This window comes from Scleropages formosus, chromosome 3, assembly GCF_900964775.1.
Source record: "Scleropages formosus chromosome 3, fSclFor1.1, whole genome shotgun sequence".
NCBI classification, from domain to species: domain Eukaryota; kingdom Metazoa; phylum Chordata; class Actinopteri; order Osteoglossiformes; family Osteoglossidae; genus Scleropages; species Scleropages formosus.
This window is the reverse complement of record NC_041808.1, coordinates 4,894,511-4,911,144: the sequence shown is the minus strand read 5'-3', so window position 1 is coordinate 4,911,144 and position 16,634 is coordinate 4,894,511. Positions and strand designations below refer to the sequence as shown.

Genomic DNA, 16,634 nt, shown 5'->3' with positions numbered 1-16,634 from the left:
CTCCTTCAGACACAGAATTCAACCACACAGGCTTTGGTCAATGCACACAGAGCCAAAGTGAAGTAAAAAAGGAGCCCCACCCCCACGGGTCTAAAATGACAATGTGCACCAGACAAACTCTGATGTGACAGAAGTCCGTAAGAGGTGAACTACAAAGACCATCTTGTTAATGAGTAGAGCGGCGATCCAGCAAGGACCTCCCTTATGCTGCTCATACCTATGGTCCAGATGTCCCTCCTCGACATGTGACAGAAGCAGTTGGAGGGGGACAGAGACAAGACAACATGGAACAGCCCAGAAATTAGTCCTTTGTACACCTGGAATGCAAGCACACAGCACCATACGCACCTTGCGGAAAACACCAAAGTACACACAGTAAGCCGCAGCAGTCAGTGTGTCGCAGAACCCACCCTCTTGTTAACTTAGAAATGAACACACTTCTATACAGAGTGCCTGTTAAACATCTCAAGACGAGAGACACAGACTACCAGGCACAAGGAGGACCAGAATGCACCGCAGGTGTGAGGAAGGCAGAGACTACAGCGTGTCACACAGCTCCTCAGACTATGAATGCAAATGTTTTTTATGGCTTTTGCATATTTTTTCTCTTTGGAATCCAGGTGGACTGCTACGCTCCTACAGCTCGGCCACCTTAGTCATCCCACGAACGAAAGGTCCACAATGAAAAGCAGACGGGTTTTTGGTTCTTGCCCCAGTGTGGTGGAATGAGCTCCCCTTTCACTCAGAACTGCTGAATCACTCTGTACATTTAAGAAGGGTCTCAAAACCGCCCTCTTCCGGACTCAACTTCTCCCCTGATCTCATAAGTGCTCGATAAACGTGTACCTATTTGTCACATTTAATCACTTTTAATAATCAAAAGCCTTTGCTCAGCTACTCATGTGATGAACACTAGTTCATATGGTGGAATCTGACAAAATGATTGTACTCTAGAATCATGTGTCTGCATCCAAATCTCTCCTTCCGTTGATGTACTGCACTCCTTGTGTTGTTCTCTGAGATGTTTGCCACTTTGGAGAAAAGCACTTGCTGAATGAGTAAATATAAATGTAAATGTAAATGTACCAACCAGGGGGTGCGGTGGCGCAGTGGGTTGGACCACAGTCCTGCTCTCTGGTGGGTTTGGGGTTCGAGTCCCGCTTGGGGTGCCTTGCGGCGGACTGGCGTCCCGTCCTGGGTGTGTCCCCTTCCCCCTCCGGCCTTACGCCCTGTGTTGCCGGGTAGGCTCTGGTTCCCCGTGACCCCGTAAGGGACAAGCGGTTCTGAAAATGTGTGTGTGTGTGTGTGTGTGTGTGTGTGTGTGTACCAACCAGACACGATGGACTATCAGACTTGAGTTTGACAAAACCCAAAAAAACACATTTCAACAGTGTCACTAACAATTAACATAAGAACAATGAGGGAAATAAATTTCAGCAATACCATTATTAAAGGTCACCGACAGGATTACTGTTAAAAAACTTCATCATCACATGTAATCCTGGGCTCTAGTGTTTATTATACATTTTCTATCATGACGACCTCTGAGTTCTGCACACTAAATTTATTATTCAGAGAACTGCTTTATGGTCATAGACAACAGAGCACCGCTGCAGACACCTCTCTGTGTTGCTGTACTGCAGTCAGTAGATGGAGAGGAATATCAGCATCATTTTCCCATTACGTTTGATAAAATATGTTTTAGAGCTGAGGGGGTGCAGTGGCGCAGTGGGTTGGACCACAGTCCTGCTTTCCGGTGGGTCTGGGGTTCGAGTCCCGCTTGGGGTGCCTTGCGATGGACTGGCGTTCCGTCCTGGGTATGTCCCCTCCCCCTCCGGCCTTACGCCCTGTGTGTCACCGGGTAGGCTCCGGTTCCCCGTGACCCCGTATGGGACAAGCGGTTCTGAAAATGTATGTGTGTGTGTGTGTGTGTGTGTGTGTGTGTTTTAGAGCTAATCTTTTGCCATTATAAATATTCTAATATTTTGAATAGTTACCGCTAGTGAGTGAATGAATATTTTACATGTACTGACCGACTCCATGAACACTGAAAACACAAGCACATTAATTTATTTCCTCTAATACATTTATGAGTTTCAGACATTGTTTGAGACATTGCAGTTTCCATTAGGAAGGCATTATTTGTGGAAACAATGGATTAAATACCCAAACACAGTTCAGTAGTTATTTCCTAATGTATCATTCAGAATAAAGCACAGTTCATATTACGATGACGATATAGTAAAAACAAAGCAGTTTCAGTATTTCCCTGAAGCCCAGCAGATCTGTTGTTTCCGTATAAGCTTCATGTGTCTACAGGGACCCAGTAGTGCAGTTTTACTCAAATAATACGTTGGGTAAAGCTTTGTGGAGCTCCTTGCGTGATGTATTCTGGTTCATACGCTGGAATGAAACAATACAGTTACTGTTATATTCCCACATCACAGGTTCAAGTCTCCTCTCTAGGGGTACTGTACTTGTGCAAGGTGTTTCCTGTAAAATGCTCCACTTGTCTATTAAGACCATAAAAATGTGTAATAAACACTCTCAAATAACGATTTAGGTAAAACTTTGTGCTGTTATTTGCATGATGTCTTCTGGTTCATATGCTGAAATCTGACGATGTGTCTGCACTCTAGAATCATGTGTCTGTATCTAAATCTCTTGTGTTGATGTACTTTTTTCTCTGAGATGTATGCGACTTTGGAGAAAATCGTCTGCTAAATGAATAAATGTCCATGTATATAGAATCATTTGTTCATTTTGAAAGTTTAAGATTTATGGTTTAGATTTCATAAATTCATTTTAATATTTTATGCAAAGGGGGGTGCGGTGGCGCAGTGGGTTAGACCGCAGTCCTGCTGTCCGGTGGGTCTGGGGTTCGAGTCCCACTTGGGGTGCCTTGCGACGGACTGGCGTCCCGTCCTGGGTGTGTCCCCTTCCCCCTCCGGCCTTACGCCCTGTGTTGCCGGGTAGGCTCCGGTTCCCCGTGACCCCGTAAGGGACAAGCGGTTCTGAAAATGTGTGTGTGTGTGTGTGTATTTTATGCAAGGATAATGACCATCCCTTTAGGGTTCAATACTTTCACAGAGCGCTGTGTGTCCATTTATTAACAGGTCAGATTTTGTAAATATCCTCTGACAAAGCTATAATTCATTAAAAAATACTGAACACCTTCATGAATCCTCATCAATAACCACTTGTCTAGTGTGGAGGTGCAGTGTTCTGCTGTTTCCGAGAAGCAACTGGGGTGATTTTGGGCACAACCTCTGGAATGACTTCACTACATTGCAGTGTAACAAACTGTGTTACTTTACCGTCAAGTTACATAAAAAAATTAAAACTTGTTTCAGAAGACTGAAAATGGAAACTATATCATCACACCCCTGTCAGTGACACTGACCCGTTAATGACAGAAGCACAACCTGGGGTTCGATCAGTCCTGGTGGGGTCTCCTGGGGGAGGATGTGTGATGTTGAAGGACCCAAAACACAGAGTGACCACAGGTTACATCGCTGATGATGTGTCCAGGTGCTTCATGACATGTGATATAAATGGGGACATGAGGTCACATGAGGCAGAAGAAGTTAAAAGGATAAAGATCAGCAGAGGCTGTGAAGAGATTTAACTGTGCTCTTCTTATTTGTCATGATTAAGACAAGATTTTACTAAAATAATTGGTATAGTAAACAATGAGTTGATGTTTCTCTGTCACGACAACATCATCGACGCAGCAAGGAACACCTGAGGCAGTGCACGGTGCAGAAGCATAAAAGGCATGAGCAGAGCAGGGATGAACGTGGAACCTCGTTCAGCCTTAAGACTTGCTACTCTATGTTACTCGGCCTTCTTACCTTCCCTGTCCTCCTGTCCCTCTCCTGTATTCCCACGACTCCTGTATATCACCGACCTCTTGCTAGTTTAACGGCTTACAACTTTCGGCTTGTCCATTTGACCACGTACGCACATCGGTGACCATTGCCTGGCTTGTGGCTACGTCTTCTGGATTCTCCTAATAAATACCATTGTTCTACACCTGGGTCCGATGACTTCCTTCCGGAACGAAACATGGCATTCTCAAGGCTTCAGGTGCTGAAATTAAACTTGTATAAAAAAAAATTAGATGATTTATTATTAGATGATTATGTTAGCGCTAAGTATTCAGTGGAAGGAATTTAAATTACTTCAGTCTTCTATTCAGTTGAATCTTTCTGTGTTGAGATGATTAGTAGTTTTCAAAGTATAGAACAACTGGATCTGGGGACTTGAACTTCAGTGGTTCACAGTTCACATGAAGAGGTTAATTCTGGTTGAACTGCAAAACGTGTTTGACCTGCTGCAGAACGAGAGTGAAACTTTGACATAAAAAATTCAGAACTGGAAAGACGTGAAGAAGCAGAGTCTATAAAATGGCGACTGGAGGTTTGTCTCTAGATGAGGAGCTCATTTGCTCTGTGTGCTGTGAGATCTTCAAGGATCCTGTTGTCCTGAGGTGCAGCCACAGCTTCTGTAGATCCTGTGTGCAGCAGTACTGGGAACACAGGAGCTCCAGAGAGTGTCCGTTGTGTCGGAGAAGGTCCTCTACTGGAGATCCTCCACCAAGTCTGGTTTTAAAGAATGTTGTGGAAATGTACCTGAAGAAAAAGAGTGAAGCTCGCTGCAGTGTCCATGGAGAGAAGCTTCTTCTCTTCTGTGTTAAAGACCAGGAGCCCATTTGCTTGGTGTGTCAGACGTCAAGAAAACACAAAAACCATCAGCTCTGTCCAGTACAAGAGGCTGCAGCAGATATGAAGGTATTTTACTCCATATTTCAATAGTAAAATGCTGAAATATTTTCTTTTGAAATCTTTTGATCTGAAACCTGGGAACATGAGAGATGTGTCCATTCTTGTACCTGAGGAGATCGGCCTGTACCAGAGTAACTTGAATTATTCACAATACAAATGTGTCTGTAGTGGGTATAGTCTATAATATATAGTGTCTGAAGTACTATATAATTGGAAAGACAATGAAAATACTATTGACAAAACTCAGAATATTTAATAATCATAACAAATCAGTTTATTATACACGTGGATGATTCACTTCAGAGAGAGGAAAAACAGTGTTGTCATGACGGCGGACAGGATAGAAGGACGGATTCAAGTGTGGTGCTCGTAGTGCTTTATTGGCGGTCAGGCGAAAGAATGGTCAGGGAACAGACGAGGGTCAGTCGATGAACATACGTTGTCCAAAGGAGAATACCAAGAATCGTCATCAGCAAGGCAAGGCAAAAAGATTTTAAACCGGGAGAATGCAAGAATGCAGGGAATCAGGAAACAAACAGGAATGTAGCATTGTGGTTTCTCTTTGAGAGGTTCTGCACTGACGAGCTTCTGGGGTGCTCTTTTATGCTGGGCCCTCTTGATCGGCAGCAGGTGTCGCTGGGGGACGGGTGGACGAGGGCATGACAAGTGTGAAGCAGTAGTGTGTAAATATGTTAACTTTTCTAATTTATAAAAATTTAAAAGACACTTGAATTCCATGTGTAAAACACTATACTGTACACCTATAGCGGTAATTTATAGTGGAAATAATGGTCATTAAAGAGTCGGAACTCAAAGGGTGAAAATTTAAAATGTTTTTATTAAGCATAAAAAAAATAACTGGAACAACATGAAACAACAATGACATATTAATTGCTCTCTCAAGTGTCAATCTGTATATTTAATTCCAGGAACAACTCAAGACTGAATTGAAACCAATAGAAGAAAAACTGAAAAAATTCAGTGAAGCTAAAAAACTGTATGAGGAAACAATGAAACACATAAAGGTAAATGGATGATTTATTAAAGTCTTTAAATGAGTCAATGAGTGAAGAGGTCTTTCCCATCAGCACACTGATCCCACAGCTTGGAAACGACATGTTCTGTTGTGTTGTTTGTGTTGTTCTTTCTATGAGAGACACTAACTGGTATCATTGTCATGATGATGACCTACCTGAACTGACAGCTGTATTGACTTCTCCTACAAACTCATGAAGCACTTTAGGTTACCAGGAGACACCAGTAAGAGATGAAGATCCTCACATGAGCAGTAGATCGCCTACACGGTGTGTCGTGTGTAGTGTGTAAAGAAAGCAGTGTGTTTGGCAGGGGGGTGTATCAGAGGAGCTTCTCTTTTGAATGGATCCACACAGACATGGGGAGAACTGGTGATGATTAGATGTCACACAGAACTGGAACCAACTATTTAATGTCCATTTGAGGAGGACTGAAGAGTTAGGAGTGATACTGAACTGTACAGTTTGTGTTAAATGTGACTGTAACTTTCAGAATCAGGCTCAACACACAGAGAAACTGATAAAGGAGGAGTTTGAGAAGCTCCACCAGTTCCTGCGAGATGACGAGGAGGCCAGATTGGCCGCACTGAGGGAGGAAGAGGAGCAGAAAAGTCAGAGGATGAAGGAGAAGATAGAAAACATCTCCAAACACATCTCCATCCTGTCAGACAGAATCAGAGACATTGAGGAAGATCTGAACAATGACGACAACAAATTCCTGATGGTAGGATGATGGTTTATAACTATTTCTTCTTTAACACTGATTGAGTACACGTACACCATCTGAAACTGCTTGTTTCATATGGGGTAGCGGGGAGTCAGAGCCTAACCTGGAAACACAGGGCATAAGGCTGGAGGGGGAGTTGGAGGGGAGGGGGAGGGGACACCACTCCTTCACAAGGCACCCCAAGCAGGACTCGAATCCTTGACCCACCAAAGAGCAGGACCCAGTCCAACCCACTGCACCACCGCATCACCACACCCCTCCTTTGAGTGAACACACTGACTTATTTATATTTCTCTCTTTTCCAGATCTTCAACACCACAAAACAAAGGTCTTTACTTATCATTTTCAAATTTTTATTTAATTCTCTTTAAACTGCACATCATCATTCAGTCCTACTTGTCCTTGCAGAGCCCTGTGTGAAGTGCAGGATCCAGAGATGCTTTCAGGGGCGCTGATAGATGTGGCCAAACACCTGGGTTCTCTGAGCTTCAGAGTCTGGGAGAAGATGCTGCCCATTGTCACATACAGTGAGTGCTGGGCACCCAGTAGAAGCCCTTTTATATACTAAATGGTTGTTTTTGAAAAGCAGCACCAGTATTGGGATCCTTACTCAATATGTCACTGTTGATTTACTATGTTTTTCCTGTTTTAGATTTACATTTCTACATTTAGTAGATGCTTATCTCCAAAGCGACATCCATCTCATAGAAAGTACAATGTGTGCTTTAACATCAACAGAAGGAGAGATTTACATGCAGACATGTGATTCTAAAGCACAGTTAATTTGTTGCTTTCCACCATATGAACCAATGTACATCACACGAGTAGCTGCATAAGGGTTTATCCGTCATTCTACAGTTATAATCAAAAAATTATTGAACATAAACTTTATCATGTTTTTTATGCACTTTAAAGATCACAAGAGAAGTGAATCTAAAAAATTGAGTCTTTAGACCCTTCGAAATGTAGACAGAAATTCAGCAGTTCTGAGTGGGAGAGGGAGGTTGTTCCACCACATCGGAGCCAGAACCAAAAACTTTTGTGCTTTTATTTTTATGCTTTTTGTATGTGGAACCACCAAGCAGACAGAGGCGGAGATGCATAGCAGCCTGGTTAGAGTGTAGAGAGGGATGAGGTCTTGCGAGCAGTTCCATTGATGTTTTTATCGGCCATAACCAGTGTCTTGCATTTGATCCGGGCAGCTATAGGAAGTCAGTGCAGAGAGACGAGTAGAGGAGATACATGGGAACGCTTTGGCAGGTCAAGCACACCTCGTCCAGCAGCGTTCTGTATCATCTGTAGAGGTTTGATGGCAGTTGCTGGATGGCCAGACAGGATAGAGCTGCAGTGTCCAAGTGGGATATCACCACTTTGTCGATACTACGAGGTTTATTATTGGGGTCGTTTTGGTGTCCTGCCATTCATACCCCTGATAAAAGCTCTCAAAAGTTTTGGCATCAAGTTTAATAAGAAGAACCTTGAAAAAGTACTGTGATCCTTCACAAAACACACGTTTTACTGGATAACAAAAGATGCTGTAATATTTTGTTCCATGTGATATTTTAATTCAAGTTAAAAATACTTTGGTACTAGCAAAAAATACTTAATTCAAGCTACAAATACTTACTCAAAATTACCTGTTTTAATTCAAAATGAGTTTTGCATCACAAATAAAATAAGGCTATGCACTGTGGAGTTGATGAAGTTTTCTTTGTTTAAATTATGGGATTCTTCAGAACAAATGCCAAATTTTTGGTGAAAAACTAAGTGTGTCAGTGTCAGGTTTTCATGTTTTATATTCTCTGTTTATCCCACAGCTCCTGTGACTCTGGACCCCAACACTGCTCACCCCTACCTCTCTGTGTTTGATGATCTGACCTGTGTAAGACACACTGGAGTCAAACAGCAGCTTCCTGACAACACAGAGAGGTTTTACCCCTGTGTGTGTGTATTGGGCTCTGAGGGGTTTACTTCAGGAAAACACAGCTGGGAGGTGGAGGTGGGAAACAAAACTGACTGGGATCTAGGAGTGATGAAAGAGTCCATCAACAGGAAGTGGGGGATTACATGCAGCCCTAAGAATGGATTCTGGGTTGTTGCGCTGAGGAATGGCAATAAATATAGAGCAGCTGGAGTTACTGATCTCACACTGGAGAAGAAACCCCAGAAGATCCAGGTTCATCTGGACTATGGCAGTGGGGAGGTGTCCTTCTTCAACCCCACTGACATGTCACACATCTACACTTTCAAAGACACTTTCACTGAGAAACTGTTTCCATATTTCTCTCCTTGTCGAAATTCTGAAGCTCTGAAGATCTGTCCAGTGAAGGTGTCTGTAACAGTGAATAAAATGTAACGAATGTTGTTCAAACTTCTGAGCTGAAATGTCACTGTAAAGTTTCATTTTGTTTCTACACAATAATTTGCACTTGTGAGAAATGTAAATGTGCACAGAACAGAAATTAACTGAATTATAGTGATGCAATGCAATATAATAAAAACTGTCAATATTAGATGTTTGAATTTCTTTACCTGTTTTATCCATCAAGGGTCTGCAAGTATGTCTGTCTACATGGAGAGACCCATGATGTCCATTTCATCCAGTATTAAGCCAGTGTCACGGTTGCGCGTAGCGCGGACGGATTCAAGTGCAGAGTTCTCGGATCGACGTGCACGGAAGCCGAATCAGAATCCATAATCAGTGTCAAGGGGCAGGCGAGGGTCGGGCGATCAGCAAACGTAGTATAAAGGGCTAGGCAAAGAACGTGGTCGGGACGAAACAGGCAAAGGGTCGAAGTCGGAATGGATCTCTCGGTAACACGGTTCGCAGGGAAACGAGGAGGCAAAACAAGGTTCCACGTCCGGGCTTCCTCGGCTTCCCTCTTTATTGTCGTTCCCATCAGGGAACGGCAGGTGTTGCCGATGTGCCGGATGCGGGGAATGTGACAGTACCCCCCCTCCACGGGCGGCCCCAGACGCCCTGGGCCGAGAAGGAGGACGCCCCCGGGGGCGCGGAGCCGGGCACTCGGGATGGTCCCTGTGGAAAGCGGCCACCAGGTCGGGGTCCAGGATGTCCGAAGCAGCTACCCAGGAACGCTCCTCTGGACCGTACCCCTCCCAATCCACCAGATATTGCAGCCGACCTCTCCGTCGGCGGGAGTTCAGCAGGGCTCGGACCGTATAGACATCGTCCCCTGCGAGGGGTACTGTAGACGGTGGTGTGGTTTCCTCTGGTGGCTGACGCAAGGACACCCCTACCGGTTTCAGGAGGGAAACATGGAACGTTGGGTGCACTCGGAGGTCAGGAGGCAATTGAAGGCGGTAGGTAACTGGCGTGACACGACGCACTACCTTGAAGGGACCGATGTAGCGGGACCCGAGTTTCTTGGAGGGGGTCTTCAGGTGAAGGTCTCGGGTGGAGAGCCAAACTCTTTGCCCAGGCAAGAACGAAAGGGTACGCCGGTGCCAGTCCGCCTGACGTTTGCGGCATTCCGCACTGCGGAGCAGGTGGGCCCGGACCATCCTCCAAACGCGGGTGCTCTCATTGTGCCATGTTTCCACGGCCTGAACAGGACTCGGAGAGGTCTCGCTAGGAAACAGGACAGGTTGGTAGCCTAACACACACTGGAAGGGCGACATACCTGTGGATGTATGAGGCGCGGAGTTGTGGGCATACTCTGCCCAGGCCAGGTAGCGAGCCCAGTGGTGGGGTTTTTGGGAGCAGTAGGCTCGGAGAAACCTTGAAACATCCTGTTGTAAGCGTTCTACATGGCCGTTGGCTTGCGGGTGGTATCCCGATGTAAGGCTGACCGTTACTCCGAGCCGGCCCCAAAAGGCCTTCCATACCCGAGAGGTGAACTGGGGCCCTCGATAGGAAACAATGTCTTCGGGGAGTCCGTAGAGTTTAAATACTTGCTCGAATAGAATCTCCGATACCTCGAGAGCGGTAGGCAGCTTTGGAAGAGGCACCAGTCTGCAAGCCTTGGAGAAATGATCTGTGACGGAGAGGATCACGGTCTTACCCTCTGAGACCGGTAGGTCCACTAGGAAATCCAGCGCCACATGGGTCCAGGGTCGGGTCGGCATAGGCAAGGGTTGTAGGAGACCCGCTGCCTTTTCGGGTCCTGGTCTGAGCGCAGGTGGCACAGGTCTGGACGAAGTCCCTGACGTCATCGGACAGTGAAGGCCACCAGAACCGTCCTTGGACCAGGGAGAAGGTACGTTGGATCCCGGGATGCCCGGCCTCCGGAGCCTCATGGGCCCATTTCAGCACCGCTGCACGGAAGGAACTGGGGACATACACACGGTCAGTTGGCCTCCCGGGTGGTTCTGGCTCGCTGTCCTGGGCTTCTTGGATGTCCGGAGGAGTTGCCAGTGGACCGGACCCACCACGCATCCCTGGGGTAGGATCTCCTCTGGGTTGGGGGGCAGTGGTCCTGGGTCATGAACCAGTGATAAGGCATCCGCCTTCCCATTCTTGGAACCTGGTCGATAGGAAACAGTAAAGCAGAAACGGGTGAAGAACAGGGCCCATCGGGCCTGGCGGGAGTTCAACCGTTTTGCGGTCTCCAGGTACTCTAGATTTCGGTGGTCTGTGAGTACCACAAAGGGATGGACCGCACCCTCTAGCCAGTGACGCCACTCCTCAAGCGCGAGCTTGATAGCAAGGAGTTCCCGGTTCCCAATGTCGTAATTCCGTTCGGCAGAGGTCAAGAAGGCACAGGGTACAACTTTGGAGGGTCCCCTTGCCGCTGTGACAGGACTGCACCCACCCCTACCGAGGAGGCGTCGACCTCCACCACAAACGGCAAGGAAGGGTCCGGCTGTTTCAGCACTGCGGCGGAGGTGAACCGTGTATTTAGCTCCTGGAAAGCCTTCTCCGCCTCCGCCCCCCAAGGGAGTCTTCGGTCCTTGCTTGCCGTTAACGCGGTAAGGGGTGTGGCTACTGTGCTAAAATTACGTATGAATCGACGATAGAAATTGGCGAACCCAAGGAAGCGCTGGAGCGCCCTTACCGTGGTGGGTCGAGGCCAGGAGGTCACTGCACCCACCTTGCTGGGGTCCATGGAGACTCCCTCCTGGCTCAGGATGTAGCCCAGGAAGGAGATTTGGCGTTGGTGGAATTCACACTTCTCTGCCTTGACATACAATTGATGTTGTAGGAGCTGCCTGAGGACCGCCCGGACCTGTTGGATATGCTGCTCTCGGGTCCTTGAGTAGATCAGTATATCGTCCAGGTAGACGATGACGCAATGATGAAGGAAATAGCCCAACACATGGTTCAGAAAGGCCTGGAAAACTGAGGGGGCATTAACTAGGCCAAAAGGCATGACCCTGTACTCATAGTGACCTAGGGAAGTGGAGAAGGCCGTCTTCCATTCATCCCCCTCGCCACCGCGCCACCGCACCCCCCCTCCACTATTAAAATTTTCCATATTTATCAAACAATAACTTAAACTGTATTTAAATGTGGGGGTGCGGTGGCGCAGTGGGTTGGACCGCAGTCCTGCTCTTCGGTGGGTCTGGGGTTCAAGTCCTGCTTGGGGTGCCTTGCGGCAGACTGGCGTCCTGTCCTGGGTGTGTCCCCTTCCCCCTCCGGCCTTACGCCCTGTGTTGCCGGGTAGGCTCCGGTTCCCCGTGACCCCGTAAGGGACAAGCGGTTCTGAAAATGTGTGTGTGTGTGTGTGTGTGTATTTAAATGTTTAACAGGTGGTACATTTATGTGTTTGTATTTTCAGAATGTTTATGATGTAGGCCAATTTAGAATATTATTTTGAATATTGCACATGGAGTCGTGACACATGTGACAGGTGTGCTCTGGCTCTTTGCACCCTCTTGTGGTGACCTGCTTGCCTGAAGGTTGGAGATGTGACACCTGAAATTTATATTAATAGACCTTCGATATTGCGTGAGGCTCAGTCCTCTCACCTGGACCAAGTGTTCCTCATGCTGGGGTTTGGTTCTGAGAACCTCAGTAGGTCTCATGTTTGTTCTCTGTGTCTTCTCCAACCTCTTCCCTGCTGATGTCACCTGGTACATGAAGACCTCCAGCTGTCCAGATCTGTCCAGGTTTTCTTCCCTCCCCTCTGCTGCACCCGAACTCCTCCTGCTCCACTTGCACCTGTAGCCCTGTTCAGAACACTACAGAGTGCAGGAGGGGCAGTGACTCCTCTCTGCCACAAGGGGGCAGCAGAACAGGCTGAGGAAGAACAGTTATTAAAAGTATTTTTTACATTTAAGTAAATACAGCTCTTCTGATTAAGCTGGATATGAGTTATGAAACCAGACTAGCGTTGCCAACCGTCTTGTTTAATACGGAATCGTTCTATAATTAAGGGATAAGAGTTGTGTTCTGTATTAAAGCCATACAAATGCAGTGTGTCCTGTATTTCAACCTTTCACACCCAGAGACATTTAAAAGTATTTATGACGTATATTATTTATTACATATTTTTGTTGCATACATAAATTTCGCAGTTCGCACAAAAGTGTTAAAAGATTCGGAAAACAAAACGCAAAAATGGGTGTGAAACAGGGGGTCACAGTGATGCAGCGGGTTTGGCCTGTACCTGCTCTCTGGTAGGTCTGGGGTTCGAGTCCTGCTTGGGGTGCCTTGCAACGAAGTGGTGTCCCATCCTGGGTGTGTTCCCTCCGCCTCTGGTCTTGTACCTTGTCTTGCCAAGTAAGGCTCTGGTTCACTTTGACCTTGCTTGGGACAAGCAGCTTCGGACACCGTGTGGATGTCCAACAGAGCTGTGTTGTGTGAATACAACTATCACTGGGTGTTGCTTCGTTACCTGGATGCTACATTTGGCTGGGGAGGAGGGTCAAGGCAGGTAGCTACTAACTAGGTGACTAAATGTCCTCATAGTTACTGAGAGTCCTGCCCGGCTGGGTACTGAAAGCACATGCTGACCAACTGACAGAGGTGTTTACTGAAATATTCAACCTCTCATAACAAAAAGTTGCTCTTCCAACATCATTCCAGTGCCCAAGAAATCATCTGTGAAGTGTCTGAATGACTATCGCCCAGTGGCTCCAACACCCATATCATGAAGTGCTATGCGAAACTTGTCCTTTCACACATCAGAACAGTAAACCCACCTGATCTGGATAAGCACCAGTTTGCCTACTGGACAAAGCGCTCCGCAGAGGATGCCATTACAACAGATCTCCACACCGTTCTGACACAGTGAGAGGAACCAAACAGTTGTGTGAAGATGCTATTTATGGACTTCAGCTTCACATTTAACACTGTCATCCCTCACAAACTGATCAGCAAACTGAATAACCTGGGCCTAGATTCTTCTCTGTGTTCATGGGTCATGGACTTCCTCACAAACCGACCACAGCAGGTCAGGAGTGGTAACCACACCTGCATCGTGTGGTGAACGTGATCCAGCGCATCATCAGGATGGAGCTCCAAAACCTGGATGCTACCTATGCTAGCCGACTGAAGAAGAAGGCTGGTGTTACCCACTCTCAGACAAGGGTGCCTGAGTGGGAGCGAACTGAAAAAGTGATAAGGAGACCAGACGCCAGTTAGCATGTAACCGGTTCTGGCGGTGACTTTTATTTCTTTAACTTTTGACCCTTTTGCCAGAACCAGAGGTTCCTTATCACTGCCAGCACCCCCTACAGGATCTATTATTTGAACATCATTCACACACTGGTCAATTACGAATTGTTCTGCAGCAATGAGCGCAACACGAAAGCAAGAAAAAATTGTTTTCGGGTGTCATCTCTTCCCTTTTTTTCCATTCAGTTTTGAACCTACGACACTGGCAGTATCATCAATGACACCACAGACCCCGGTCAAACCCTATTCGAACCTCTGCTGTTTGGCAAATGGTTCAGGACAATAAAATCCTAGTTTCTTCCCCGAAGCCATCAGACTTCTCAGTACTCAGGGACTGGACTGACACTAGAACCACAGTCCTGTTTTAGTAATTGCTGTAATGTTCAGCACTGTTTTATTAGCTGCTGTAATGTCTAGCACTGTTTGCACAAGTCTTGCACACGTGCACTTTATGTAGTCTGCGTCGCTAACTCTGTTATTTTATGTAGAACCATGGTCTTGGAGGAACGTGGTTTTGTTTCACTGTGTTCTGTATCCGCTGTATGTGGTTGAAATGACAATAAGCCTCTTTTGACTCGTGAATCTCTTGTTTTAATGCGTAAATTATTATTTGACGGAAATGACTCAAATAGCAATAAAATGGCAATGGAACTGTTCCAATATTATCGTTTTTCATATTTAGCAAACAATTTCTGAAACTCCATGAAAAGTTTTTACTGATGAAACATGTACGTGCTTATATTTTCAGAGTGTTCATGATGTAGGTCTATTTAGAATACTTACTCTCATTATTCATGGATTAGGGTCACTGTGGGCTGATGTCATGGTTTCCACCTGGGGCAAATGAGCCGGACCCAAGTGCGCAACACAGGAAGGTTTCTCAAGGGGAAATCCGAAAGGCATGATCGAAGAAACAGACGAAGGGTCACCGATGAGCAAACGTAGTCCGAAGGGAGAATCCAAGAGTCGTAATCCAATACACAGGCAAGAAGTTAAGGAAAATCAGGAAGACGTGGAGATACGGAAAAGGAAACAGGGAAACGAGGACAAGGACATGGTGATCAGGAAAGGCAGGAGAGGAAAGGTAAAGCATGCTGACGAGTACTAAGGCTGAATGAGGTTCTTTGTGTCCCTGGGCTCTGAGCTCTCATTTTATGCACCTGTCCCGTGAGCCGCTGCAGGTGTTCCTCATTGCGATGAAGCAGAGGGCGTGACAGTCGAAGCCTATCCTGGAGGCACAGGACACCGGGCTAATTAGGGTACACCTGGGACTGGGACATCATTCCATCACAGCATTTTGAATATCAACAAGATATTCTGAATGTTAGAATATAGTTTACATGACAAACATTAATATTATTAGTATTAATAAGAGTAAATAATTACCTGTAGAATATTCACTATGGGGGATGTGGTGGCACCGCAGGTTTGCTCTTTGCTTGCTGAGTGGTGGATCTGGGGTTTGAGCCCCACTTGAGGTGCCTTGCAGTGGACTGGCATTCAATCCAGAGTGTGTGTCTCCTCCTCCACCTTCCACCCTAGCCCTGCACCCTGTCCTGCCGGGTAGGCTTGCTGCGACCCCGAGTGGGACAGGCGGTTGTAGAGAATGCAGTGTGTTTCTTTGCCATCTACTGACAGCACAAAAACACTTTACTGAACAGCAGAATTTAATATCTTGTCAAACACATGATGGGAAAATGATGCTGATGTTCCTGTCCATCTACTGACTCCAGTACAGAAGCACAGAAAGGTGTCTGCAGCAGTGCTCTACTGTCTATGATCATAAAGCCATAAAGAACAAGTTCTGTGAACAGAAAAATTGTGCTGTGTTACATTTCCGTCACCATCTTCTTGTTACTTTGGAAATTTTTGCATTCAATTCATTCCCTAAAGCCAACTTTTACTGTGAAGCAGTAACAAAACCTCCTTGTCAACTGTCTTCTTCACTGGATTTCATGACCTGCTCAGAAGCCCCCAGTCCTGCTGCTGACATTACAGTTTAAATAAACTTTTCTATACACTACTGACCACTGCCAGTTATTTCCTGAATAGAGGTTATTTACTTGTACCTCTATGTATTGAGTGAATTAGTGGTTTTAAAGGTAAGGTGTAGGACTGTGACTGCAGACCTGAACTTCAGTGGTTACACTGTCGTGAAGAGGTTAGTTCTGGTTTCCCTGCAAAGGGTATGTCTGGTCAGGGGGGTGCAGTGGCGCGATGGGTTGGACCACAGTCCTGCTTTCCAGTGGGTCTGGGGGTCGTATCCCGCTTGGGGTGCCTTGTGGCGGACTGGCGTCCCGTCCTGGGTGTGTCCCCTTCCCCCTCCGGCCTTACGCCCTGTGTTGCCGGGTAGGCTCCGGTTCCCCGTGACCCCGTATGGGACAAGCGGTTCTGAAAATGTGTGTGTGTGTGTGTGTGGGTATGTCTGGTCTGAGTGCAAAGTGAAAGTGAAACTTTAACAGAAGGATTATACAACCAGACATGCAGGACGTCAAAGAACCCGTAAA

The 16,634-nt window shown here is 46.4% G+C and overlaps 1 protein-coding gene across 1 annotated transcript; it reads left to right on the top strand.

Moving 5' to 3' along the window:
• Positions 1-4,409: 4,409 nt before the first annotated feature.
• Positions 4,410-8,996, top strand: LOC108934052 (zinc-binding protein A33-like). The gene is made up of 6 exons (XM_029250224.1): positions 4,410-4,793; positions 5,717-5,812; positions 6,315-6,545; positions 6,854-6,876; positions 6,957-7,075; positions 8,366-8,996. The coding sequence occupies exons 1-6, from the start codon at positions 4,410-4,412 to the stop codon at positions 8,902-8,904; spliced, it is 1,392 nt and encodes a 463-aa protein (XP_029106057.1). The 3' UTR covers positions 8,905-8,996.
• The last annotated feature ends 7,638 nt before the right edge of the window (positions 8,997-16,634 follow it).